This window comes from Embiotoca jacksoni, unplaced genomic scaffold (assembly GCF_022577435.1).
Source record: "Embiotoca jacksoni isolate LCO1_2020_lvr unplaced genomic scaffold, fEmbJac1.0.p SCAF_5, whole genome shotgun sequence".
Lineage (NCBI taxonomy): Eukaryota > Metazoa > Chordata > Actinopteri > Embiotocidae > Embiotoca > Embiotoca jacksoni.
In genome coordinates, this window is record NW_027185403.1 from 3,384,673 (window position 1) to 3,411,666 (window position 26,994).

Here is a 26,994-nt window from a genome sequence, read left to right on the forward strand (position 1 = left end):
TTAAGGGACCCGGTTGTTGTAGATAAAAAAAAAAAAAAAAAGAAGACTAAATGTACCATTTCCCGGCATGGCCATTATAAAGTGAACATCTCATCTTTCCACTTCACTTTTTTCTCTGAGGCCGCAGGTTCTCGTCATCTCCAGCAGAGGGAGCCAACCTGTGTAGAGAGAGCAAACTGCTTTCAGCTTATGTTGATTATAAACAGACAAAAGAAATTTGTTCATAAACAGCAAACAGCCTTTTTAATGTTAATTAAACACTTTTTGTTCAACTTTTGTCCAAATAATATTTATCAAGTAAAAACCCTCTAATTGAACTGGTTTCACCTTCTTAAATGTGACAATTTGCTGCTTTTCTCTGTTTTATATGTTTGTAAACTCATTATCTTTGAGTTTTGGACTGTTTGCTAAACAAAAGAAGTAACATGAAGTTATCTTTGACTCTGAGAACATGTAATGGCTGTTTTTTTTTTCCCACAGAGATAAGGAGTCCCTACTTTGCAACAGGTTTTGTTTTCTATTCTTCCTGTTCTTACCAGATATTAAGTATAGTAAGTTAATACGAGACTCCAGCAGTCTGAAAGAAACAATTCCTCTTTTAGTACAAAACTCCCTCTCTCTCTCTCTCTCTCTCACAATGGAGAAAATGTAATGGAGAATGTGAATCATTGTTATTTGCCATGCTAAGCATCCTGCCAATACACATTGATTCATGGAATTTTTGTCAGACTCCCACTGCCACTATTATTATTATTATTAATAATAATAATAACATTTATAATAATAAAATTCTATCCTACGATCTCCAGAATATAAAGTTCAATGACATTCTTACATCTCCAGCAATGTAATTAAGTATTTACTAAGTGTGTTTCAGTTCAATTTTTATTTAATTTTAACTCTGTATTTCCATTTAAAATTTTATAGGTTTCATTTATTTGACAGCTGGAGTTATTGGTTACTTTACAAGTCAAGATTTTACACAAACATGAATAGTTTATAAAACACGGAGCTTCGTTACAGATCAAACCTAACAAGTAATTTAGTGCTTAAAGATTACTATAATAGATCATAAATAATACGATAATATGATAATAATATGATAGTTTGACAGTGACAGGGGGCATTCTTTTGATATATTACTAATATTTCTTTGCTTTTACTTGAGTTAATGATAATTGAAAGACTTCATCTACTGCTGGTACCCAACGACTCCGTCTGAATCTGCCTGACAGGTCTGTTTCTCATGAGGCCATCACACCTTAAATAGTTTTACATGTTCACATAAAGGGGACATGCAGCCAGACAGCTGTACCAAAAAACAAAACAAAAACAAAAAAAACCTGATTCATTCTCTTGTCTGTCTTCTCTGTAATTCTTGTGTAATTTACAGAATGAATACAGAATATGTGAAATGTTGTGGAAAATGTCCTAACAACTTAATTTACTTTATTTACAGTTGTTTTATTTGAGTAATTATGTATCTTTCAATCAACATTTAATTGATGAGTGTCTTTTTTTTTTTTAAATTCCCCTTTAGTTGTCTGAATAAAAACTAAGCATCTGTTTACATTTCCTGCCATTTCCAGCTACTTACAGCTTATTGGTCTTCCTCGCAGTGCGGTTACTAAAACACAGACTAACCAGCGGAGCTCTGCTTGACTTCACAGTGATTGGCTCACACTGCCTCACTTTGTTGGAGAATTGGCAGACAGCTTTATTTATTTTCCATTTTTCCCAGGATAAAGCACAGTGTTCGGGTCAGCGAGGCTGGTTTTTAGGACAAAACACAACAGTGTGGTATGAAAGAAATGCACGAAGGACACAGAGCGAGGAAAACTCCACAATACAAGAGAATAGAAAAGTGAACCACTTGTGTATTGGCCTTGGGTGAAATGAGCAGTTTCTTAAAGAACAAGGGCAGGGTGTGTGAAAATATCCAGATGTGCCAGTGGTTTGTGCTTTTCCCTTTTTCCAGTTGTGTTTTCATTGCTTACTTTCATCCCCAAGGTCACATCCAGCCCTGAGACGATGCCACATAATTTCATTCACCAGCATTTAATTCATTTTCGGAGCAGAAAGAGGCAGTTAAACAAAGTTATAGAGTTTAGGTGATTTATTCTTAAAAATAAATATCATACTTTCAGCTGAAGCTGAGCAGTTGATCGAGTTTGGAAAATAATATTTGGAGAAAAACGTCCTCATATCTTAAAAGTGCCATGAAATCAGTCTTTTCTTGCATTAAATCTCACTCTGCTCTTTGCTGTGTTGACCTCACAGGTACAAGATGTCAAAGAGGTATTTTCAGTGGCCACTAGATGGTATAATACATGCACGCAAAGGGTTGTGCACAAGGTGACAGCAGCACTGATAAACTTGTGTCTAAATCAGCATGACTGAATATTATGGCACGTTTTATATCTCTTGATCATTCACATGATGTTGCCTTCATTGACCAGAGCTGTGGGAATATTTCATAGCGCTTCAGATGTTTTCAGGACGTGTAATGGAGGGGGAAAAGGAGTAGCATGAAGGAGAGAAATCTATTTAATTCACGGGTCAATATTTAAAACGGACGTTGATTTATATCTATTTTTTCTCACAAACATTCGCTAAAAGTTTCCCAACAGACGTCTGTGAGCAGAGAATACTGACAAAGCTGAAGAGAATTCATTTAGCTTTCATTTAAAATTAAGGTCAATTTGATGTGTGTCTTAAAATAATCTATTCTGCGCGTAACAGTCTGCGGATTTGAAGTCGCAAGATTGATGAGCAGAAAATACCACGAAGCAAAAGAGAAACGGAAATTAAAATAAAGAATAAGCAGAATAAAAGTAAAAAAAAAAAAATAATAATAAAAAAGTAACTTTACACTGACAGCCTTAAAATTATTTTATTCTAAAATGTCTAAAAAAAAAAATATAATAATAATAATAATCATTATTATCATTATTATAATTATTATAGCATATGATCGTTAATTAGGCCTCGCTTTACAAAACGAAAATTACTCTTTTGTTTTAATTCATGTGGTTTATTACCAACTGATGAATTCTTTGCCATACCTCCAGTTAACAAGATTTCGGCGCTATTTGTTAAGACTGGTTAAGTAATCATGAGTTTAAAAGTTAAAGCATAACAAAAGTTTATTGGCCTGCAGGATGTGATAACCTGAAGCTCTGCAGGCTGCATACTCCTCTACAAAAGGTAAAGACCAACTCCGGGCCATTTTATAATCCTCATTGTTCCGTCATGTCATTATTGTCCTCTGCATTTGGACGGAGAAAAGCTAATTCCTTACAAAAAAAAAAAAAAAAAAAAAAAAGACTATTCAGTAACAGTCTACTGTTTATCTGCTCTTTAGTCAGGCGTCGTGTAAAACGGCAGAGGTCACGATCCAAATCTGCAGCACAGATGTTTGTCCACTTGAACTCTCGGACTGAGCTGAGTTTCAACATCTTTAATAAAAATGGCAATCTTCATGCGGGCAGTTTCAAAGACGTTTAGCGCTCTAACAACAACAACAACAACAACAACAACAACCACAGCAACAACAACAACAACAACAACAGGTGATAGACAAAAATTTATTTCTTTTCACGTAACAAGAATGAGTCAGTGCATTTTTTTATCCTTGATATTTTTTAAAGCGTCAAAAACTGCGTTAGTAAGATATACTTTCAGTTTCTTGTGTCACTTATTATTTAGGAAATGTGGTCTGTTTATGGGACGTTGCACAAGCTGACTGGTACAGAAACGAACATATTCGGATTGTAAATATCAGATAGGCTAATGTCTCGTTTCATGAAATTCACTTGTATTATATAACCCACGGTGTCAACAGTTTTTCAAGTTAGTTTTTAAACTCATATGCAATGTAAGAACTGTGCGCTCATGCTGAGGCCTACCTGGCCATGGTAATTAATGATGCAGGCTGCCGTGGACGTAACAAAAAAAATGACCTTAAAGCTTCGAAAAAACGTAGAAAGTGTGAAACGGTATCAACCTGTCACTCGCTGGTCGGTGCCAAACATTTTACTGAAGAAAAAAATCCGTCAGATTACGCGTTACGCACTGGACTACCAGCAAACCTGTCTGGATGATGAAGGGTTAAATTTGAAAAAATATTACATTTCCTACAAATTCATTGTCCTGGCGATGCATTTAAGTGTTGTAGGGAAAATGGGAGACACCGTTCTCCTAGTGTTCTTGACTCTTGTTACTGCTGAAATGTGGGTTCTTGCGATCTCAGACTTTTACGCACGGGATCTTCATTTTCTAAACTGCACAAATTTTGAACACTAGTAGCCCAGAAAGTTCTATACTTGGAATTAATTTGTCCCAAATTCATTTCAGATTGCTCAAACACCACAAACAAACACTTTTGTCAGCACGAAGCCCAAATATATGCAGTTTTGTCTCTTGTTTTGTACGAAGCTTCGGTTGAAATTAATGTGTGTGGTTGCAACCTGCATGTCATCTTAGTTTCCTGCAAAAATCTTCCACCAAACTTTTCTCAAATTTTTTCCCACCCGGTTGAAAGCAGCGTGACGTCATTTACAGTGGCCAATCGAGAAACGGCTTTCCTCCTCTTTGGGCCAATAGGAGGCGACGAGGAGTGCCTGTCAGTCACAGGTGAGGGTGTATGGTAAAAAAAAAAAAAAAATTGGGTGAAAAGGGCCGGAGACGCGAGTGAGCTCGAGCTGATGGCAGAGCTATGCAGCGGAGCAGCATCGTGCCTGCGGATGTACCAGAAACTTTTCACGGCTTCTCCCGCGGGGATGCGACCAGGAACCAACACGGGAGGGAAAAAGTCCAGCAGCAGCAGAGCTCTACGGACGGAGTAGCCTAAAATGTGGATGAACTGACATCTGCTCCACTATCCGGGCCGGTTAATTACTCAACTTCAAGACCGAGCAAACTTCTCTTTTTTGAAAATGGCCGTTCGTGGCAACTCGCTGATGCCTTTCTCAATACAAGCTATCCTGAACAAAAAGGACGACAGCCGACACTTGCCAGATCTGGACATGTGCTTCTCCAAAACGGCGTGCTGGAAAATATTTGGGGAGATGAACGGCGGCTCTAGGAGAGCTGATGGGGAGGCTTGTGAGCCGACCGACCAGAAAAGCTACGACTCGGACTCGGGACTCAGCGACGACAACGACAGCAAGACTGCGGCCGTATGCAAGTCGGAGAAGGACGGAGACCCTGCGTCTGATGTGCCGGAGGAGAGCCTGCAGGAGGAGACGGACCACGAGTCTGCAGCTGCGGAGAACGCAAAGAGTGACAGTGAGCCCAATAATGCCACGGGTGAGTAGGCCACTGGACAAAAAGTCTCAATAAACTTTCTGATTTGAGTGAAACCAACAAATCCATGAAATGTATTGTTGTAAAACCGATGGTTCTGACGAAAATCAAGCCTATATTACTGATACAAATGTTTAATACTGATGTTACAGCTGTGTGGAATCATCACGAGTGTTGCGTTTGTGTTATTGTAAGGTATCAGACCTATTTGCTAAACGTCTCCACATCCTGCTTACTTTTACGCACGAATTATTTCCACCTATACACACGATTATTTTGGCTCATCGTTTGCATTTGTCACCACTCTGCTAATTCATGATCCAATGGCATTATTTAACTTTTAACTGAAGTCATTAACACCGAAGACTTCTACAAAATAATCTCCAAATCGTCTGCACAATTTCAGATCTTGAGGCCTGAAATAAACAGACATTTCTTTCTTCCAGCGACTCTGGAGAAAATCAAACAGTTTATTTTTAACAACGTGCTAAAACAAAAACTACAAAACATCCTCTTGCATGTGTCTACACTATTTTTAGATTTTTATTTGTATATTGTTTTTTGTTGCAATGATTCACGACCTAAAGCAACCATCAACTCATCAACAGAGGTGATTCTAGCTGCATTTAATTATCAGACAAACACAGGAACTCACATGCATGGCCCATCTGTGTGTGTGTCTCTCTCTCTCTCAGACTCCAGCAACCTGGACGAGAAGAGCCTGGACCAGCCCAAACAGCGGAAAAAGCGCTCCAGAGCCGCCTTCTCTCACGCGCAGGTCTTCGAGCTGGAGCGCCGCTTCAACCACCAGCGGTACCTGTCCGGGCCCGAGCGGGCGGACCTGGCGGCCTCCCTGAAGCTCACAGAGACTCAGGTCAAGATCTGGTTCCAGAACCGCCGCTACAAGACAAAACGCCGCCAGATGGCCGCTGACCTGATGGCGTCGACTCCCGCAGTGAAGAAGGTGGCGGTGAAAGTTTTGGTGCGGGACGACCAGAGACAGTACAGCCCGGGAGAGATCCTGCGGCCCCCGCTGCTCTCCCTGCAGCCGTCCTACTATTACCCCTACGCGTACTGCCTCCCTGCGTGGACACTCTCTGCGTGTGCGGGGAATCAGTGAGAACTGTATTTATTCATTTTATTATTTTTGCTTCCAGGAGACCAAACTAACTTTCCCCTTTTTCTGACAAGAGGAGGAGACCTGAGAGGATTGTTAATCTCAGCGTCTGTTATTGAACTGCCTCATCGTGTTGTCCAGGCAAGATCAGGGGTTCCCAGACTTCTTCATGGTTTTTCACATCCTCAAACCCTTTAAAATGACTTCTTAATTCCTTTAGTGAGAGTCAGTCCTGAGGGACCCTGTAAACAAGGTAGTCCTCATGATTTAGTGTATGATTTCTAAAATCATACATGTCTGAACTGCAGGTGAGCGGGGAGACAGGACCTCCTTATGAAATGTCAGTATGTTAACCTGTGAGGAGTGACACAGCAATAACATTAAAGTATTCTTCTCTTTGCTGGGACCCCCTCAAGGACCTCTGAAGCCCCCCGGACCTCTCTGAGGGAACTGGCGGCCTAAACAGACTGAAAATGACACCTTATGTTGGTTTATATTTTACATTCGCCTTCCTACCTCTGCAGTTATTGGAAATAGGCATTGACTTTTCAAATAACTGTCTCTGTCACAGGTTGTGTTTTTTTTTCTTTTTTTCTTGCTGTGTTTGTAAAAGGTAAGATATTTCAGCACTTTTGAGTATATACATTATTTACATTATTTGGATGTAAAATGCATTATAGTGTGGGCATGTTCGGTGTCAGACTGAAGAGAGGCGGATTGTTGAGTTATTGGCCTGAATGTGATCGTGTGGCAGGAAACAGGCTCAAACAAACCGACTCCTAATTCAATTTAATGTGTTATTTGTGTTAAATGACTGTTTAGATGAAAAAACATTAAAACATATCAGGCATCACTGTCATTTGGATACAGTTTCATTTTAAATAATATATTATAAGGACAAATAGCCTATAAACATAGCAGTCAGAGTTTTAGCAATAATTAAAACAACTTTTTAAATTTTTTTAGGCCAGTTTGCTTTATAAATTAACTTTTATTTGACCACTTACTGGCCAGAAAAAATGCACAAAAACACGTAAGAATTACTGTTATAAATAACTACTTATTCTTGAGATCACAGCCTTTAATCTTGGTGGTTACAGGTTCAAACAGATACAAATGCTGTGTTTTGCCCTTTTTGCTGAGTCCTCTCATATTTGTCAATATATTAGATTAATGTGACTTGTAAATACCTCGTGCATCATTTTATCATTGGCACAAATTAATTTGAGACCTTTTTCTGTGTTATGAGGGCACAAATGAAACAAGAATAATAAGGCAAAATTTGACCTATAACAAATAAACATAACGAGCTATCCATTAAATTATTTTCTAAAATTGTGTGTTTCATTTGACCCTCCTCCTCCTCCTCACCATGATGTTACACACTGAGACCTTGTAGATGTCATGTGGGCCTTGATGGCTTTCTTCCCAAACACACCTGTCAAACATTGATGAATGGCTCCGTGATTCCCGGACAGGGCAAACTGACAGCTACCTTTAGGGCTGTGTGTCAACACAAGGAGAGGAGTATTCTGGGGTTAAGGAGGCCCATGTCGCTGCACCTAAATTCAAGTGAAAGAAGGAAAAAGGGGTTCTCATTTTGGGCTGTTGGCACACAGCAAACAATATTTTTTTTCAAACAGGAAAATAAGTTTCTCCTTCCAATGTTGGGCCCCATACTGGAACTGAAATATTAAGTTATACTGTAGCCAGTCAGCAGGGAGCTGCCGTACTTCAGGCATCCATCTCTAGCAATTTTAAATAATTAAATTCCTTACAGACACCTACTCAGCATCCTGTATATCAGTAGGTGTTGGACTGGATGAGCAAAAAAGACTGAAATCTCCAGGTCACGACCACATGCTGCAGCACGGATGCTGCTTTAATAAACTGACACATGTATGGACCCTGAAAGCACCAAAGATCTTAACTTCCGCAAGTGTCATTTACTGGGAAACGAATGGGAAAATCAACGCTCAACTCCACTGCGTTTTACGCACGTTTGCGCACCAACAGCTGGGCACGTGGGGTTTTAGCTGATCAGTGTGCCATCTTTTTTTAACCCTTTATGCTAAAACAGTCCTCCGAACGAACGGCGCCTATATGTCCTAAAATCTGATCTCCTTGATGCAGGTATACGCGCCACCGGAGGCCAACACCAGCGGCAGTGATGCTCCTCATTGGCTGCTCCGGAGCTTAAAGGACAGAGAGGGATACTGAGGAGTGGACCGTCCCACATAGCTTCCTTTCATACCTGCATGTGGAGATATCTGATATCGAGGGACATATCGCGGCTGTTTTTCCTTTCAGCCTGGACTACTTGAAATGCAAACACCCCCATCGGTGCACGTTAGACCCATTCCAGTGTCTCCCCATTATTATTTTTCATATAGTTTACGCTTCGCTCGTAGGAATAAAGTCTCGTTATTGTGTTTCTTAATTAGGCTGCGACTACTTTGACTAATTTATTAAAAAAAAAAAAAAAACTTTATGAAGGAGACCCAGAAATGTATGTACGTATGCAGTAACATCGTTTTCTCCAATATTACTCAACAAAAGTAGCTTTTTTTTTTTTTTTTTTATTACATCTAGCCTCTACTCAACATGTTGGTCTTTTTTATGTCAGTAAAATGATGCAGTTTGGGAATTTTGAATCGTGTATTGTGCCCCAAAACAGGTGGAATAATGATTTTACAGACAGAACTTCAACCAGGTCCATATGATTTCTTTGTTATTTGGTTTGTACTGTTGAAATTATTTTGATGTTTTCTTTAAAAAGGTTTGCCCTTAACTGGTCTCTTGTAAGTCAAGAACAATTCAGCCGCTTGCTCTTGACTTATGTACTGAGCAGTAACCTAATTATTTTCAGAGGCGCTGAACTCATTAATATTGAGTAGCTTCGGTGACAGAAAATTTACATTTAATTGACATTATTTGGCACCTTACACAACGCCATGGAGTGAACCAAGAAAATGAGCCTTAAAATGAAGAACATTATGATCGACATCAGGAAAATTCATGGTTCAAATACCGCTGATTATGAGCGGGCCCTCGCTTACTGCCGGGTTTGCTCATAAATTGCAGTTTGTTTGTTTTTTTTGTAAAATTGCAGCAAGACGTTAAGTTAATACGTTTGTAAAAACTCCTGATATTTCACCTAAAGTCACAACAGGAGTTAAATATAACATAAATATATGTTAAGCGAAAATATTCACTTTATAAATCGTTAAATGTTTAAACGTTGCTTCTAAAACCGCTGAATTCCAAGATTAACACTCACAAGATCCCCACAAGCAGAAAATCCCCAAATAAGTGAAACTGCAAACGATTAATAACATATCAATTATATTTAAGATAACTTTTAGCAGTTTAAATTAATAGCTGAATATTTTTATCTGCATTTTCAGATTTATTAAGGCATTAAAGTTATATAAACCTGTGCGTGTAAACCTCAAACAATAGACGTAGGCAGATGTCTAAATATTTATAAATTTGCGGCCACACGTCGGTTTTAACATGTCTGGACAATATTTTATTTTACCACAATACAAATATAATTTTACATGTTGAATAGTGCTCTGCTTCTCCGTCGCCCAGTACAATTATAGCCTCCTATATAGGTGTATTGTCTTTATTCGCATTAATGTTATTCATCAATATTTCAAGGATTAACGCTGCAAATGGAAAACATGCAGGGATCAACTAAACATCTCAGTTGTGCGACTTTTTACGGATACAGTCTTAAATATTGATATCTTTTCATCATAAAATGATTACAAGCAGCCGTGGACGAGCCATAAAACAATCACGAGAAATTACAAACAATGTTAGTTTTGTATTTCTGTGTTTTGGTGAATTTCGTGCGCAATTGAGTTTAATGGACACAACAGATCCAACACTTCCTTATGAATTCATTAATTTGCGTTACATCTATTTGGCCCTGTCAATTTGAAATTCCTTGTCCTTGAAGGGACCAAATACGCTCAGCATTTAGGCGACAAGACCGCAGACTAAATATACACTGCAGAATAAACCAGTGAAATTTAAAAAAGAACAAGTAATTGGCTAAATTTTTCAAACGCTAATAGATTTTCAGTCCTCGTTTTTGGCCTTGAGCGTTGTTTAAAAACAACCTTTTTAAAAATAATTACGCCTCATTTTCCTCCAAAGTTTTCTGTCCGTTTGGGAAGCTGTCAGTCAAACCCTTACAAGCATTTATTTATTTATTTATTTGTGTGTGTGTGTGTGTGTGTGTGTGTATGTGTGTGTATGTATGTGTGTGTGTGTGTGTGTGTGTGTGTGTATGTGTGTGTGTGTGGGTGTGTGGGGTGTGTGTGTGTGTGTGTGTGTGTGTGTGTGTGGGGGGGGGGGGGTATACTGAGCTGACACTCACTGCCACCTGCTTCAAAGTAGCCCAGGTGCAGATTCCTCTTCATCCCCTTTTCACAGCCAAAACCTTCCCCTGCAGTGGGAAAGATGAGGACCACGATTCAACCTCTGGACTGTAAAACACTGCAGCTCACATTTTCCAGGAATATTATAAACAGATAACATGAAGAGGTCAATTAGTGACAGATACCCGCTTCCATATGACAGTAAATGGATCTTGGTCAACTTATTGTGGTTGTGAAAATCTCAACTTCCCACTTCAGCTGTTGGTGGGACAAAGTTAAGAAAAAGTTTTAGATATTGAGGAAAGACTTTGTAATTCAACAGTTCTTTAATGATACTTTTTAATGATAACATTACACAATCCTTTTCCTGTATCCTGATCCTCTTTCTGACTGTAATCACCAACAAAGCTTGTTTTCCTCATAAATGATTTCATTTATTTTATTTTTGGATTCTCATGGTTCATATCTTCAAAGAAAAACATTTGGTGCGCACAATTTTTTAAATTTAAGACTAAAGTTAATGTAGAAATATTACATTAATTCAACCTTGAATCATGATTCTTTAACTACAATATTCGGGAATAATTGAAAAATATACTAGAGAAATGTCACAACTGTATTGTCTTAAAATGTTTTAATTTGTCATACTAAGATTGGAGTTACACTTAAAAATAGAAGTAATTTCTTTTGATAAATACAGTAGCATTTCGACTAGAGTGGTCAAATTAAACAGCTGGGAGAGACTGTTCCGCTTTGAATTGTTGAGTGGGGAAAAAAACTAAATAGTTCTGTCTGTACAGGATGCCTCAGAATAAAGTTTACCTTTAAATAGTCGATGAACAGTGCAGAGTAGTTTAACGGCAAATTGGAGAAAAAAAAAAAGATTTATAGAGGCTCCATAAGTGTTTGTTGGCCCCCCTCTGACTTTACACTGTTTAAAAGCTGATATATGTGATTTCATTTAGGTGAACCTGAATAATAATCGACACCCAGAAGAATGGCCTTTACGTTTGGCATTGAGAATGACAACTTCAAGACCCTCTAAATCTTCCATAGTACAGACTACAGTCAAAATGGGTTTCCAGTTAACATTTGATACTTTTCATATACACTAATGTTATCAGAATATTATATTAAATCGATTTATGCCCATAGCTTTGTTTGTGGAAATAATATATCAGTACTCAGTCAATTGTAATTCCAGATAATGCACTGAGAATATTTAGGTTTAAATGAAAGGATATATTGTAGAAGTATTTAGATGAACTATAAGAAACAATGATACACTAAAAATGCCCCATCTGCATTACAAATTTGATAAAACGGACTATATGTTCACAAGTATAAACACCACAATGTAATTTAGGCATCAAAAGTAAACATAGTTGTCATGGAGAATGGCTGCTGTCAGAGTGTCATGTAAAGGACAATTGTTTTAATATTTATTACTCATGCATGATCATTTTAATGTGCTGTCGAGGTGGAGCTTTTAAGTCAAGTCAAGTGCGATTTATTTACGTCTCAGATTTAAACACCACACAGGTTTACCAAAGTGCACCACATTAACAAACTTGAACAACTTAACACATTTTAAATGCTTGGTATTGTGTTCAATAGGTTATTGTATAGAATCGCAGCATATTTCATGAGCCAATCACGAGTTTTGTGTGTAAACTGAATGTGCAGCATAATTCGTAGTCCTAAATATAACTTACTACCTGTCAAATAAAACTTCATGGAATAAATAATCCAATATTTGGAGGATTTAGAACGTTTAAGTAGTTCAAAATGGAAATAATAAAGTAAAGTTAATTAAAATTGTACCTCTGTATACTACAAAAGAAGCAAATTTTCACTTTCTGGACCAACATTTTTTTTTAGTTTTGGGGATTCTACACCTGCACTTTGACCTCCGTCCCCATGGCAACGGCAACGCGTCACACACAGGACTCAACCACAAGAGCCGGTGATTCGGTTTCCGGTTCTGACCCTTTCCCGTGAAGACAAAGGGCTTCAGGGCGACACTGAAAATATTTACAAACTAATGCCAACTTTTGGCCTCCGGGTTGTCTCTCGGTCGTCATTTTATCCCCGTTCAGAGTCCGTCGAGGCGGCGGCAGCGAGTGAGTGGATCATGCCGAGAAGAGCAGCGAGCCAGCGTTAGCGGAGTCAAAATGGCGTCTGCTTGCCCACTCAACGCTCGTCTAATCCATCTGTGATTAACCGGAATAGCCGAGATATAGCGACGAGCGACCAGTTTCTAGCGTTTCAGTTTCACCGCAGATACAGCTGGAGCATATTCAGCGTCATGTCGGACTCGGAAGAAGACAGCCAGGACAGACAGCTTAAAATCGCAGTGATTGGAGACGGAGCGTGTGGGAAGGTGAGACCATCACACAAACACACGTTAACGAAGAAGGCAGACTTTAATGTGTAACATGTCCGCACCGGTAGTGTGTTTTTTTTTTGGGGGGGGGGAGGGGGGGTCTGTTGCACGACGGTTCAGGTGTCCTGCACTTCACGGTGCTCCTGCCGACAACCGCGCTGTCCTCCCAGTCGCCATGGCGACCGACGCTAACGCAGCTAAGGTGGCTATTTGCTAAAAACAACTCCCAAGTCCAGTCGAGATAACAGAGTACATTTAACATCAAAGTTGTCGAGGGAGGATTAAAGCACGGGCAGTTTAACCCTCCTCCCCCCCCCACTCTGTGGCTATCTTGTCCGACGTCACCGTGTAAAAAGGTTTCATTTGTCTGGTGCTGCAGACTTTTAAAGGGAAAATCCACACTAAAATCTGATCGATTTAACTCGAGGTTGTTTCTAAAAGTTAAACACAAAGAAAATGAACGTGCTGCTATGTTTTTGTGGCCTATTGTAAATTTATCAATGGCGTACGCACGTGTAATTATTCGTTTTTAATGACTTCTTATCGAGGTTAGCTCCAGGGCTGCAACTTGGGGGTGTGTGATATGTCAATATTTCATCGTATTTTTTTTTTTTTATTATATAAGAATAGCTATCATCTTGCATTTTTAGATATCTCAATATCGTGATTATGGTATGTCTGTGTTGTCTTTTCCTGGTTTTAAAGGCTGCATTACAGTAAAGTGCTGTGCTTTTCTGAACTACTCAAGACTGTTTTAGCTGTTCTATTATTTGACTTTACCCACTCAGTCATTATATCCACATAACTGATGATTATTTGTTAAAAATCAAAAGCACCAGTAGTCATCCCTACCATACCGTTCCAATTTTGATATCGATGTATTTGGTCAGAAATACTGTGATATGGGATTTTGTCCATATCGCCCAGTCCAAGCTGCAACTAGTGATTACCATTTCACCTGCCTGTTATTTTCCCGTTTAATCGATCGAGAAAATAATAGACCGAAGTTACATCTTCACATGTCTTGTTTTGTTTGAAGCGCACGTAAAAAAAATACCCCAATTACAAATCAGAAAATCTGCTCAACCTGCTTTATGACTTGTGATACACACCTACAATTTCACTGTATTCACAGTAGGGCTGCAAATAATGATTTTTTTTTCTCATGATTGATAAATCTGTCAATACTTTTCTTGAATAATTGATTATCTGTTTGTTCTAAAAAAAAAAATTCACAAAATGGTAAAATATATATTAACCAATGTTTCCCAAAGCCCCATGGTGCAGCCTAAAATGTTTGATTTTGTCAAAACTAAAATATATTATGTTTATTGTGATAGAGGACTAAAGAAACAGAATCAGACAATGTATGCATTTTGTCATTTACAAAAATGATTCAAAAGGATTAATCAGTCATCAAAATACTTTTCTATCAACTGATTGATTAATCAACTAATCATTTGCAGCTCTGATTGACAGCCACAGTCTATTTTGATTGCTCAACTGAACTGTAAAATACCAGCAGGATTACAGTTTTTCAAGGACAGCTGTTGAGGCGCAAAAGATGTGGGGTGTTTAGAGATCTTTACGTATGTCAAAAGTGATCACTTAATTATGATTAGTGAACTATTAAATACGTAACTACTGTTTTTATGTAAAGTAGTAATTCACATTCGGATGCTCTTTACGGATAATATGAAGCGTTTGCTTATGTTGTACAGTTTCCTATATTGTTGACCTAACTGTGGCTAAACACGTTCTCGGTTGTTTCATGCCACACTCAAGAAATGAGCTTGAGAGAAAAAAGTTGGGTAATTTGTTTCCCAAAACAAACAAACCAAAAAAAAAGCGTTTTACACATTTTTTGTGCATCCTGAAAATCCAGTGGCTTCTTCGACAAAGTTAATCAACTGTAGTTTTGATTACGTCTCAAACATAATGGATTTAAATCTGAAACAAATCCGTTGTTTTAAACGTATTAAGTCTACCAGGACTTTAATCCACATTGCATGTGCTATTGAGCATAGTTATGTACCTGTGGTGCCGTGTTTCATTATAACTTAGATCATAAGCTGACACTGTGAAGAAAATGATGTTGTTTGTTTATGTGCTCATCTGAAAGTCAAATTTCTTATTCAAAGGTGCCTCCTTAAATGTATTGGTATGAAACCCAGGTAGGTTTTAGGGATTTTTTTTTTTAAATGTATTAGAGTTCATGTTTTAATAAAACACATCACATATACTTAAAACATCCTGTTTTAGAATAGTTTGCTTTAGTGAAATTATATTTTCATTGTTTGAACATTAATTACAGCTACATGACGGATTTTTTTCAGTCCCTGCATTTGTATTCCACGTGTGGACTGCTGCGACTGCTCAGTGGGCTAAAACACTGCACCGTACAGCAGCATGCGGTGTGTGATAGCTGATAAAGGAAGGCTACCGTTTTCTCAGCCTGGTTCCTGCAGCTGGTGGTTGTTTTCCATCCATCCAAGGACCCCTTACGCATTTGGCATTAGATTTAGGCCCTATTTAAGAAAATCACATCGGGACGTCCCGTGTGAGGAAATGTTGCTGTTTTCTAAATTGTTAAAATGAAATAACAACTGAAAGAGAGACGCGCATAACGACTTTGTTTTATGGACGACTGAACTGTTTAAAAAAATGGAGCCTTCGTCTCTGCACTGAATCTACAAAAGCTTTGTGGCTGCTGATCGTCGCTTTTCTCTTTCAAAACTACTGAACTGAATCATATTCATTACGATAATTTTAAAGAATTGGAATGAGGAAGTCTAACTTACATCAACAACAGGGGGATTTTTTTTTTCCTAGTTAGGCAAAACAATCTTTTGCAGCAAAGCAAGGAGGTTGTCATGACAATTCATCTGTTTCTTCTTTGCTGCATCTCGAATCCCCGAGTGAATGTGCACGTAAGGCAGAGATGTCAAGTGCTTTTCAGCTCCACATCCCCTTTTGTAACTAATCTCTCCTTCCTCTGGGAGAAAGAAAATGAATGTAGCAGTAATGGTGAGACCCAATGAGAAAAATGAATGTTCTCATTCTGGAAAGTTGACATTTTCTTTTCGGGGGTGCAGTGTGTGCAGGGGTGTGTGTATGTGCAAAGAACACACACAACTCAGTTCCCTGTAGATACGCTACATTAATAACCCTCCTCACACTGCTGCCAGGTGTCAGCTCGTCACTGTCTGAATGACTTACCTGCTTGTCTGTTTTGGGCAGAAAACAGGAGCCCTGCCCCCCATTTTGAGTCTGCACCACTGACTGACATCTTGAATGCCGTTTCCCCCTTATTAATGTCAATTTGCTGAGCAAATTGCAATCGGATCAGTTTTTCTTGGACAGCATGTTCAGTGGTATTTTCTCTTGTGGTTGGTTGTCCATTCAGAAATATAGGGAGATGTGGGACGGCTTGTCCACCTGAGAGAGATGTTTTTAAAATATGGAGTCTCACATTTAGCCAGGCTCTTAAGGCGCTGGGCCTAACTTACACACAGGTCTATTTTTCAACCTGAGTTATAAGCCTCTCAGTTTTTCCTCAATATTTGCTGTTCTCTGACCCATAGGGTAGAAAGGAGCTTTAGGTGCAGGGCCTGTACAGTAATAGACACGACTGTATATCCCAGCAGTGTTCTTCGCAGTCAAACCTCTTCTTAACTTCTTAATTAAAGAACAGTAAGAAGCCAGTTTTGATAGCGTGCTGTAAAAACGCACTGCCTCTCTCATACGAGTTGCATCACATGGTCATAGTCAGCTTACCATATTTATTATTTTTTTTTTCCCCTCTCTCCCAGTTTCTTGTTTCAGTAGAACTTCCTCCCATTTCCCGGCATTGGTATCATTGGTGACCCTGTGCTGTTCTCTGTTTGAGTGTCAGGATTACGCCAGTTTTTACATTCGCTGGTTAGTTCCAATTGTACGGTGGAAAAAAAAAAAAAAAAAAAAAAAAGACGACGTAGAGGGAGGAGAGCCAAGCTACTGGAATGCCAAGACAAATGGCCACTGAGGCCAACGTGAGCATGTGGAATACATTTTTGCTGTCGGAGCTTGTTATTCCTGTGTTGTCGGTGATTGTTTGGGCTACTTAAATGGCCGATTTTCTCCTTGTTGCGTCAGTCACCTCTAGTAATTTTTCAGTCACTCTTTAGCCTGTGACAAGCTCCGCAGGCTGAGAGTCAAAAAGTCTGGAGATGAGTGAACTTTAAAAGAATTAGGTCAATGGAAATTATTTTCCGCCTCTACGTAGATGCTAATCAAAAAGCCAGATTTAGACACTCATTAGGCTTAATTAAAAGATTGCATTTAAAAACCCACGTTGGGTTTCACGTAAAGGTTTTACATTTATGTTGGCATCCACATTGATAAGATGAGCATGTTCAGAAAACCAAAGACACCGTTGTTCAAGACTTGGGTAAACCATGATAGACGTTTTCCTGTACTGTCTCCCCAGGAGGAATTTGACAGAAACCCTGTCTTATTTAAGACATTATTTGGCTAAACCTAAAACTTCCAATAATGAATGGAGGCAGATACGGGCACAGGCTCAAGTGAAAGCTTAGCGGATTGAAAGAAAGAATTTAGTTTTAAATCGTCTAACCCTCAGCGATTGTCAAGTACCACATTAAAATGCATTTGCTGCCACATGAACACTCAGGGAATCCCATTGCTTCACTTCTCTGTTGTGTTTATGTAAGCACACTGCTCTAAAGATAGCTAATAGACATTCAGCACTTCATTTTTTTCCCCCCCTGTCCTCATCCATCAAACTGAATTAAACTTGGCATGTCAAGCCTGCGCTGTGAATTCCCATGGATTTCAGGAGAGCCCCTAACATGCTATTTTTTTTCCTCCTCAAACACAACAGTGACAGTGATGGAGGTTTTATAATTTGTGGCAATTATTAGGTCTACAGTCCGGAGACATGACACACAGCCCGACACCTGTTTTTGTAATTCACATTGATTTTCACTGTCACACCCGTGGCTGAGCAGTGAGACGGCAGACAATTACATCAGCGACCCTCCGAGTCAATCATGAGTTTTTTTTTTTTTCTATTGGTGCTTTAAATGGATTTGAATGATGAAACTAATGTCCTGCAGCACGTACCGCAAAAGTTAGATTTCCTAAGAACGGTGGCTGCGCGCTATCATGGAAAAGAATAACACAGAAGTGTTGTGATATGATAAATTATACCTTTGTATTTTTAGAAATACTAGAAAATGAAATACTGTAAAAAGCTTAGTTTGGCATTTACTCAGTGTGAAAGAAATCAAAGTTTTTCTGCTTCTGCTCACTACTGGAATATCACTTTTTCAGGAAGTACTTTAATATTCTGTGTATTTTCACTGGAAGGAGTTTTGCAGCATCTTGCATTTCGCCCTGAACCATGCTGTGATTTTTGACTTGCTTTTTCTGCTGTGAATATTTGCGTAAATATTGTATTCGACAAATAATATGCACCGAATGGAGGTTTCTCTTTCTCTGCGCTGAAAACATTTTTCTTTTTCTTTTAAAAACACTTTTAAACGGCGTATTTTTAGCCCTGTTGATAGCTGCAGAGGTGGTTGGCACTCATTCTCCACGTCTCTCCCTTTGTCTCTGTTTCAGACATCACTCGCCACCAGGTTTGCACAGGAGGCCTTTGGGAAGCAGTACAAACAAACCATCGGCCTGGATTTCTTTCTGAAGAGAATAAGCCTTCCAGGTGAGACACCTTCATAATCTTCTGGGAGCGCTTGCTTGTTTTGGAGACACAGTGCAGACGTGTGTGCTGCACAAGCTCGAATCAGCACAATGCAGACGTGTAAATATGTACGGACATGGGTATGTATTTGCCAAACTAGTAATTAGATAGACTGGGCTAATTCTGAAAATTTGTAATACTCTATATTGACCTGAAGGTTTTGGATGTTGTGTTTAGTTAAAATTATCAGTGTTAAAAAGAACATTAATGGAAAACTTTGTGAATTAAAATCTAACAAAGAGGCCTGTTGTTCAGCATCACTTTCTGTCATATTTTTACTTCTCGTATTTTCTTTTCCTGCTGTTTCCAGGCAGAGTTTATCCTTCAGGTTAACTCAGCTTAGCTGAATGTGTCTTTTCTGGTAGCTCCTCATTGTGGAGTGTCTGCCACTTCTCAGCCTTATTCACTCTGAACGTTCTTCTCTCCAGAGCAAACAGCACACTTTTTCTTTTTTTTCTTTTTTTGGACTCCACAAGGCCAATGGACAGGTTATGTCCAAACGAGCGAGCCTTGCTCATAATTCTGTGGGCACAGCACAGAGTAAATACATTAACATTTTATATCCATATCGCTGATCCCCGAGTTCAACTGATCTTTGTCCTGCACCACATAAAACATTGATGTTCTTATTTGTTTATGTTGAAGCCGCAGAAATAAAGCCACACTGTATCCCCCTTAGATCTATAAAATAAATGTTTATTGACTGATGCTATATTTAGACGAAAGCACTCCATTTTTACATCCTACCATGTGAAATGGGGATTTTCAGCATTTTAAATGGCGTTTCTTAAACTCTGCCAAAGCCTAAGCTCCAGAAATCTGCAAAGTGGCTCCATTCTTTCATTACTAATAAAACAACATTAAGCGAGGGCAAATTAAGTGCTAAAAGTAAAAGTTATGCTGATTTGTGAGTTGGCTGAAGGTTACTATTTTGATTTTGTGTCAGTTTCAGCTTATGAGACTTAGGAGAACTAAACCCCCAAAAATGTTGTGGTGGAGTCAGAATGAAACGAGCCAACCAAAAGCACAGGCTGGGCTCGGCTCTTTAATACCAACCCGAACAAATGCTCTCAAACGTGCGACTTCTGCAGTCAGTTTCTCTCCTGAAATGATCGCTGATCTTTTCAGCGTTAAACTGGACGCTTTGTTTAACTACAGTATTCACGTCCGTATCAGTGGGGCAGCAACAACACTGGGCTCAACACCGGAGTTGTTAAATGGCCCATTTTCTGGGGAATTGGGTGTTGATGAGCTGATGAAGAGGAGGGTGGCTCTGCGAGCTGGGTGGTCCCAAACTTCGTTAGGACCCCCACCCTGCCTTGTATTGGAGAGGTTGTGTGGTTCTCCGGGTCTCTGTGGGGCTGTAAGGGCCTTTTGCAGCAGGGGAGAGCGAAGCCTATAGCCAGCGTTGGCCCCTCTCACCATGAAGGCCCAGCTTGTCAAACTTAATGTACATTTTCCAACGCAGGGAGAGGTGAGGCGAGGCCGACTGGCACACAACAGCCTCCTCTGTGTGTGCTTTTTATAACAATACCTCTTCCAGATGTCCCTGCCAAACCAGTGAGGTACAGGCGGTGAAGGGGACTGACTGGAGGTGAAATCTACTTGATAAATTCTGTCAGAGTTTCAGAAGCTGCTGGTCTGCATCAGCCTGACGCCACACTGACAAGACAATTACATGTTCTTTTTTTTCCTGGCTGGTGTTATCAGATTTTAAGGTTTGTCCGTCTTTCAGTTTTAACTTCTCGCAGAAAAATGTCCGCACCGTTGACTCGGTGTGAATCTTTGAAACACAAATAAAGGTAGTGTCCGAGCACGGCGGCCGGGCGGGGACGGCTCTTTATGACACCAAGGAGCCGTTTGTTCATTGCGCTCCTCAATGTGGCTTTACATCGACACTGTATAGTCTACATCTAGTGACTGTGAACCTCAGCATTTCCTTCCCTCGCTTTAAAAAGGGAACTTATGAAGGGGTTGAGTCGTCCAGCCGTGTCCACAGCGTACGCTCTGCTCCCCATCGCTGCTCCAGCCCAGCGCAGGGCCTTCATCACACCAACATAAACTCCTCGCTGTCTGGTCCTCCCTCCTCCTCTCGTTTTCTTTTTTTTTTCATCCACCCCTTTCATTTTCCAGAGGAAGAAAATATTTATTTGGATTTGGTTTTTGTGTGCCCGTCTTTCTCTCTCTCCCTCTCATTCACTCCTTCTTTCTCTTTCCACGAGCACAAGGACAACAGTCCTCTTTTCCTCTTATTTTGTGTTTAATTATTGCTATTTTCCTTAACAGCACATAATTCTCCTCACTTTCCTTACTTGGCAGGATATGGCACAATGCAAACAGCTCTTCCCAGGCTAATAAGGAGTCATTTTTTTTTACTGCCAGGGTATTGAGAATGTTTAAATTAGAGGGTAGGCGTACCTATTCATCCCCCTCAATCTCTGGGCTGGATATTCTTGGATGGGAGGTGTAGGTGACCTGCCAGTTCAAGAGCGCTTAGCATGAAAGATTAATCCTTGATTTATTATTTCCATTATGTATATCAACAACGCTGACTTTTATTATAGAAATCGCTCACCCAAAATACAGGCTCCAGTTACAGTTGACCCATTATTTTCACGGGAATTTGATCTTTGTTAAAACAATAAATTAATGATTAAAAACATCCAAAATGGAAACACACAAATTTCTAAATGTTTTTTTTACTTTTTTTGTTAATTTTTTGAAATAGAATTGATGATAAGACAAAAGCATTTTTTATAAAAGAAAATGGGAATCTAAACTCTGAATCATGCACTGTTTATATATATATATATATGTATTTTTTTTTTTTTTTTTCATTTAAATGTCTTTCTGTCTCTTCTTTCCACTGTAGGTAATTTGAACGTGACCCTGCAGGTGTGGGACATCGGCGGCCAAACATTAGGAGGGAAAATGCTGGATAAATATGTATACGGCGCTCACGTAAGGATACGAACACACACGCACGCGCGTGCGCACACACACACACACACACACACACACACACACACACACACACACACACACACACACACACACACTCTCTCTAAATCACCTGTTGGTAGGTTTTTATTCTCGCTAACAAACATATGTGCAAAAAGCCTTAAGAAGGAAAGGAAATTTGCCACAACGGTGAATAAGTTATTAGAAGCACAGGAAGAATTAGTTTCCACTTCCCTATTAGTTGTGTTTTGGTGACTCTGTTCATGCTTATTATTACAGCCGAAGCAGCTTCATTCAAAGCCTGCCACTCCCTCCCTCTGGAGCAAAATCATAATAAACTGTCATGTGGATTCAGAGCAAGTGAAGCAGGTCAATAGAGATGTAAAAATCCCTGCATCTTTACTTTTTACAGATCTCAAATGCAAATTATTAAATGTTTAAGCGAAGTACGGCCCAAGTGTTTGTTTGTACTCGGCTCACACATGAAAATCGGTCACTAAAATCATCTGTTTACTTTCACCTTTCACTTCATGCTTGTGTTGATTTAAAAAAAACAAAAAAAAACCAGCTGAGCTTTGTGCACAGACTGTAATGTGGACTAGTTCGCACTTGTGGGAGCGACATGCAGCAGCGTAAGTGTCCACAGGTAGCTGTGTAGCTGTAGATGAGTGCTGTCACCTCCAGAGTGTCTCCTTTCTGAAGAGGCCTACTTAAAAACGAATTAAAGACTCACACTGCGGGAAATTATCTAACATTTAGGCACAGGCAGGAAAACCCGTCACAGTATACCAGCTATAAGAAAGGACACTTTTGCCATATTTATCTGGAGAAGAGCGTTGGAGGTTGTTTTCCACTCCACGGATCTACTCGGCGAGGTAGAAGCAGTGTCTTATGAGGCCTGCTCTGAACTGTGCTTTAATTGTTTGTTCATTATCCACGCCTGCAGCCCTTCCTTTACTGTCTTCCTGATTCACAAGACAATATCGTACATCATTGCCACATTACGACACTTTGCTTTGGGAGTATGTCGTCAGCGCCGCACAGAACTTTCACACATATTGTTCAGCGCTGGGCGTCCTGTAATCAATCATGGCTGTTCAGAGAGACTCGCTGTAATTGTCAGAGGCGTAAGCTGTCGTCACCGACCTCGCGTGTTGTGACAGTGCGTGTCTGTCGAACAAAAAGGCAACGGGCACCCCTTCAAGTCGTGTTGCATCAGGCAACAGGAGCAGAGACGTTTACTTTGGCACGCGTTCGTTTCCAGGACAGAAACGGCAAAAGTCGGAGGAGTGGTAGCACATAGTTGAGCTGCACGATTATTTTTCTTGAATTATGCCAGCAGCTCTTGTGTCCGTTTACCTTTTGATTAATTAACGTGTTCATGTAAACAACTCCCTCTGGCCTCGGTGTTTGCTCAGACGTGGCTCTGGTATTGTTGCATGACTGCTTCTGTAGAGCATACAGTGTTAAGGATTACTGAGGGAGGAGAAAAATGTCTCTCCGCAGACAGCCTTCATTCATTAGCTCAGACAGTAGATAACCAAACCTGACCTCTATTCTGCAGGGAATCTGGAGTAGGCTCACAAAACCGGGCGTTATTTATGTGCAAACCACTATTTCCATTTTAAAACGGATCCGCGTGAATCCACGCAGTGTTTGAGAGAGAAAGTGCGTCCCCCTCTGTGTGAGTCAGTCCCCTACTCAAAGAAGTGGAGCAGTGCCACCTACTGTTCCCTTCCTCGCTCAATCTCACTCATTAATATGACTGAATATCATCCTATCCCCCAGCGGACGAGCGTACACGTGAAGGTGACGACATTAACACCCTCTTCCCTCTCTGATGCAGGGGGTTCTCCTGGTGTACGATATCACCAACTACCAGAGCTTTGAGAATATGGAGGATTGGTTCTGCATGGTCAAGAAGGCCAACGAAGAATCTGATGTTCATCCTGTTATCTCCTTGGTCGGCAACAAGAGTGAGTATTACCCACACATACGGGGTCCATGCCTCTAAGACGGATTACAACGCTTTGAAAAAAGTTTTTGGAAATTTATATTTTAATTTCTACCGAGTTGCTGCAAACTCAGTGAGGTTATCTCGTGTTCACTGGACTGAGTGTTTCTCGATGAATCCGCCCCACCCCCACCCCAACCGTGCATTTTTCATTTTGCGTGTCTGTGTTTGCGTGTGGAGGAGTGAGTGTTTGATGGTAGCAGATGTGTTTGTTAGAGCACCAGATAACTGATCGGTGTGATAACAGAGCTGATAAGCGAGTGAGGTTTCAGAGCGATGGGAACGCTGATGTTTGTGAACTCTTGGGAGTGACTGACGGATGATTTAATATCCCGCGGGCCAGTGGACCCAGGTTGCCGCTTATCTGCACCCCTCTCCGTCTCAGCACCCGCCTGCCCCCCTCCCGCCCGGTCGGAGCCTGCTCTCCTGTCCCGAGTAGTTGGTTAAGGTGAGGGACTCGATGTTAACCAGACGGCTCTGCTCCTATCAGCCCGCACCATCCCCCCCATTCTCCATAATGAAGACCAATAATGATGACTCTTTTTAAACATCCCTTTGACAGATGTGGAGTCCCGGCTGCCGCTGTGTTATTGTAAAGCGAGGCGTCGGCGTGTGTGTGCGTAATGGTGACCGTCCACCTTCGCGGGCGATGATGAACGGTCAACAGAGTGGTGCCTGCGCACAGGAAGCTCTCGCTAATGTTACTCGACGGGGAGCACAGGTCACGGTTTAATTCGCCCGTCTGGGAGCGGATTCTCTCGTCTCTGCATCCGTTGCATCTTTCTAATGCCTCAGCTTTAACGCCGGGCGCCTCTGTATTTAGGCTAGGTTTTGGGTGTGCGGGTGAGCGTGCGTGTACTGTAATATTTAAGTAGTGTACACGCCGCTGTCGGGATCCTCACCAACCCCTCTTACTCACACAGTCGCTCTCCTTCTAATGGCCCTTTTGCTGAGAACGGTCCGTCTTGTGTTTTTTTTTTTTCTGTTCCTACGAGCTGAAAAAAAAAGAGAGAAACAGAATCCCACACAGATTGCCCCACGAGGAGCAATCAATTACCCTGCGAGACTTTATGAATCCCTGAAACCCTCCCATGGACTCGTTTCTTCCAGGGCGATTGCAGCGAGTTAGTCTCGATGTCTACCTGCAAACATCCACGACGACAATCTGTTGTACTTTTTTATTTATTTTTTTTTTTTTTGGTCTCTTTTTTTTTGTCTCTTCACCCTGAGCTTCCAAACTTTTCAAGTATTGTAGCTTTCTTTTTCCATCAAACTTAAATACTTGGCACACACTAACAATAAGCTGAGCACATGAATACACAGCATTCTTTTGGGAGCGGAGTCTAGATTTCTTTTAAAAGGTTCCCATGATGCCGGACTGCGTGAGGCAACATGTTTGTGACAACCAAAATAGAAGTACAGACATAACAAGGGGCCTTAATAAAAACATGACAGATTTATGTCTCTGTGAGGGTGTGTCTTCGGGGGGAGAGTGTGGTGTTTCAGCACTCAAGACATTTTTTGTGTTTCCACTTAGATAAACTTAAGGTGAACACCTGGATGTAGATGTCATGCGCACCGAACTACGTGCCGGTTACAGCAGAAAGAAAGACCTGTTACACTATTACAGCACGTGCTACTGTATACATCGAGCTTCAATTTCTAGAATTACTCGGTGCCTGCCTTCTCGAATAATTTGAACACTGTCTTCTTTACCCAGCGTACGGTAATTGAGCTATTGGACCAGACGGCTTCGTTAATGACGCTGTCCCCTCCTCTCCTTCCCCTGGCCTGACTGCCCTCCTGTGCCATGTCACTGCCGGGAAAACAGCCTTTCCTTTCTTTGGCTTTGCGTGGCCGGCTGGGGTTAAGTGTGCTTGTTAAGCACCAGTGTGCTGCACCCCCATGCCCTCCGCACGCTGCCCAGAGCCTTGTGTTAAATAATGGCACCACTTGTAACAATTCAGAGAGGAAGCCGGCGTAATGTTTTATTGAGGGCACACATATGCGCGCACTATTATTTATGCGGGCGCACGCACGCGCGGACACTGCACCGAGGTGAAGTGACACACTTGTGGAGTTTCTGGGAACACACGGGTAATGGAAGAATGCTAAGCTCTTGGTCTGTCTAAACATACTATAACTGTTTATTACAGTGCAGCCTCATGTAATGCCGTATGGTACACAGGAACCTCTCAGGAGAAATGTTGGCTTGCTGCGCAGTCATCCCCTCAACCACTTGAGTGTTTCATTTTTAGTAGAGTAGTAAGTGCGGTGTGTTTGAAAGGGCTCCAAATGATAAATTCACTTTCTTTTTGCTTTAACTGCATTTGGCCTGTTTGTGGACGTGTGACTTTTAAATCCGAGATTGTCTGAAGTCACTGATATAAAAACGGTGTCACACTGCTTGCAGCGCTAATTCATATTTTGCATCTTTGTAAGTGCTGTAATGTACACGCATTATAAATCGGCTTATGTTACTGTTCCAAAGTAGCGCACATATTTCTTTGTCGACATTAAGCTTGTGTCGTTTATCAAACCAATTTGTTTTTATTAAGTAGGGATCGCAGGACCCCTGCTCGCTCCCCACCCATCACCCTTCCCGTTGCCTGGGCTCTTTCCCTCAGGAACTCCAGAACATCCATCATGGGCTTGTACAGCCCTTATTTGGGTGACTTAAATGGGTTCAGTTCTCTTAACCTCTCCTCATCACTCACAGGTTTTTAGCTCAGAGGTTCTAACGCTGCTCACTGCCGTTCCACTCAGGCCTGCCATGGGAAATGTTTTCCTCTGCGGGGAGATAAGATCCCTCCATCGGAAGAGACTTTGTACACTCGGTTATGTCTTACCTGCCTTTCTCTCCTGCTCTGTTTCTTTTGGCCCTTTTCTTTCTTCTCTAAGCTCCTATCTCGGACCATCTATCAAACATACTTGCTCATTCATTTTCATCCCCGTGCAAACACTGCCTCTTTCAATCGCACACTTACGCCTCCTCTTAATGCTTATCTCTCACATGTGTAGACTAACACCTCGGCTGTAGCTGCCTTTACTTAC

The 26,994-nt window shown here is 40.6% G+C and overlaps 2 protein-coding genes across 2 annotated transcripts in view; both read left to right on the forward strand.

The window, feature by feature from the left end:
- The first annotated feature begins 4,806 nt into the window (after positions 1–4,806).
- On the forward strand, positions 4,807–7,729 carry nkx3-2 (NK3 homeobox 2). The gene is made up of 2 exons (XM_069171176.1): positions 4,807–5,310; positions 6,003–7,729. Exons 1-2 carry the CDS (start codon positions 4,938–4,940, stop codon positions 6,425–6,427), a joined length of 798 nt encoding a protein of 265 aa, XP_069027277.1. The 5' UTR covers positions 4,807–4,937; the 3' UTR covers positions 6,428–7,729.
- A 5,052-nt stretch (positions 7,730–12,781) lies between these two features.
- Positions 12,782–26,994, forward strand: part of rab28 (RAB28, member RAS oncogene family) — a 30,049-nt gene continuing 15,836 nt past the window's right edge. Inside the window, exons 1-4 of the mRNA XM_069171066.1 lie at positions 12,782–13,201; positions 18,830–18,926; positions 21,838–21,926; positions 23,773–23,902. Coding sequence (XP_069027167.1) covers positions 13,127–13,201; positions 18,830–18,926; positions 21,838–21,926; positions 23,773–23,902 — 391 coding nt within the window. The 5' untranslated portion in view covers positions 12,782–13,126. The remainder of the gene's footprint in view (positions 13,202–18,829; positions 18,927–21,837; positions 21,927–23,772; positions 23,903–26,994) is intronic.

Bases quoted from the DNA above. Each gene is read 5' to 3' on its own strand.
- nkx3-2 (XM_069171176.1), top strand. From the start codon at position 4,938: ATGGCCGTTCGTGGCAACTCGCTGATGCCTTTCTCAATACAAGCTATC. The intron at 5,311-6,002 runs GTGAGTAGGCCA...TCTCTCTCTCAG, and splicing joins TGAGCCCAATAATGCCACGG to ACTCCAGCAACCTGGACGAG.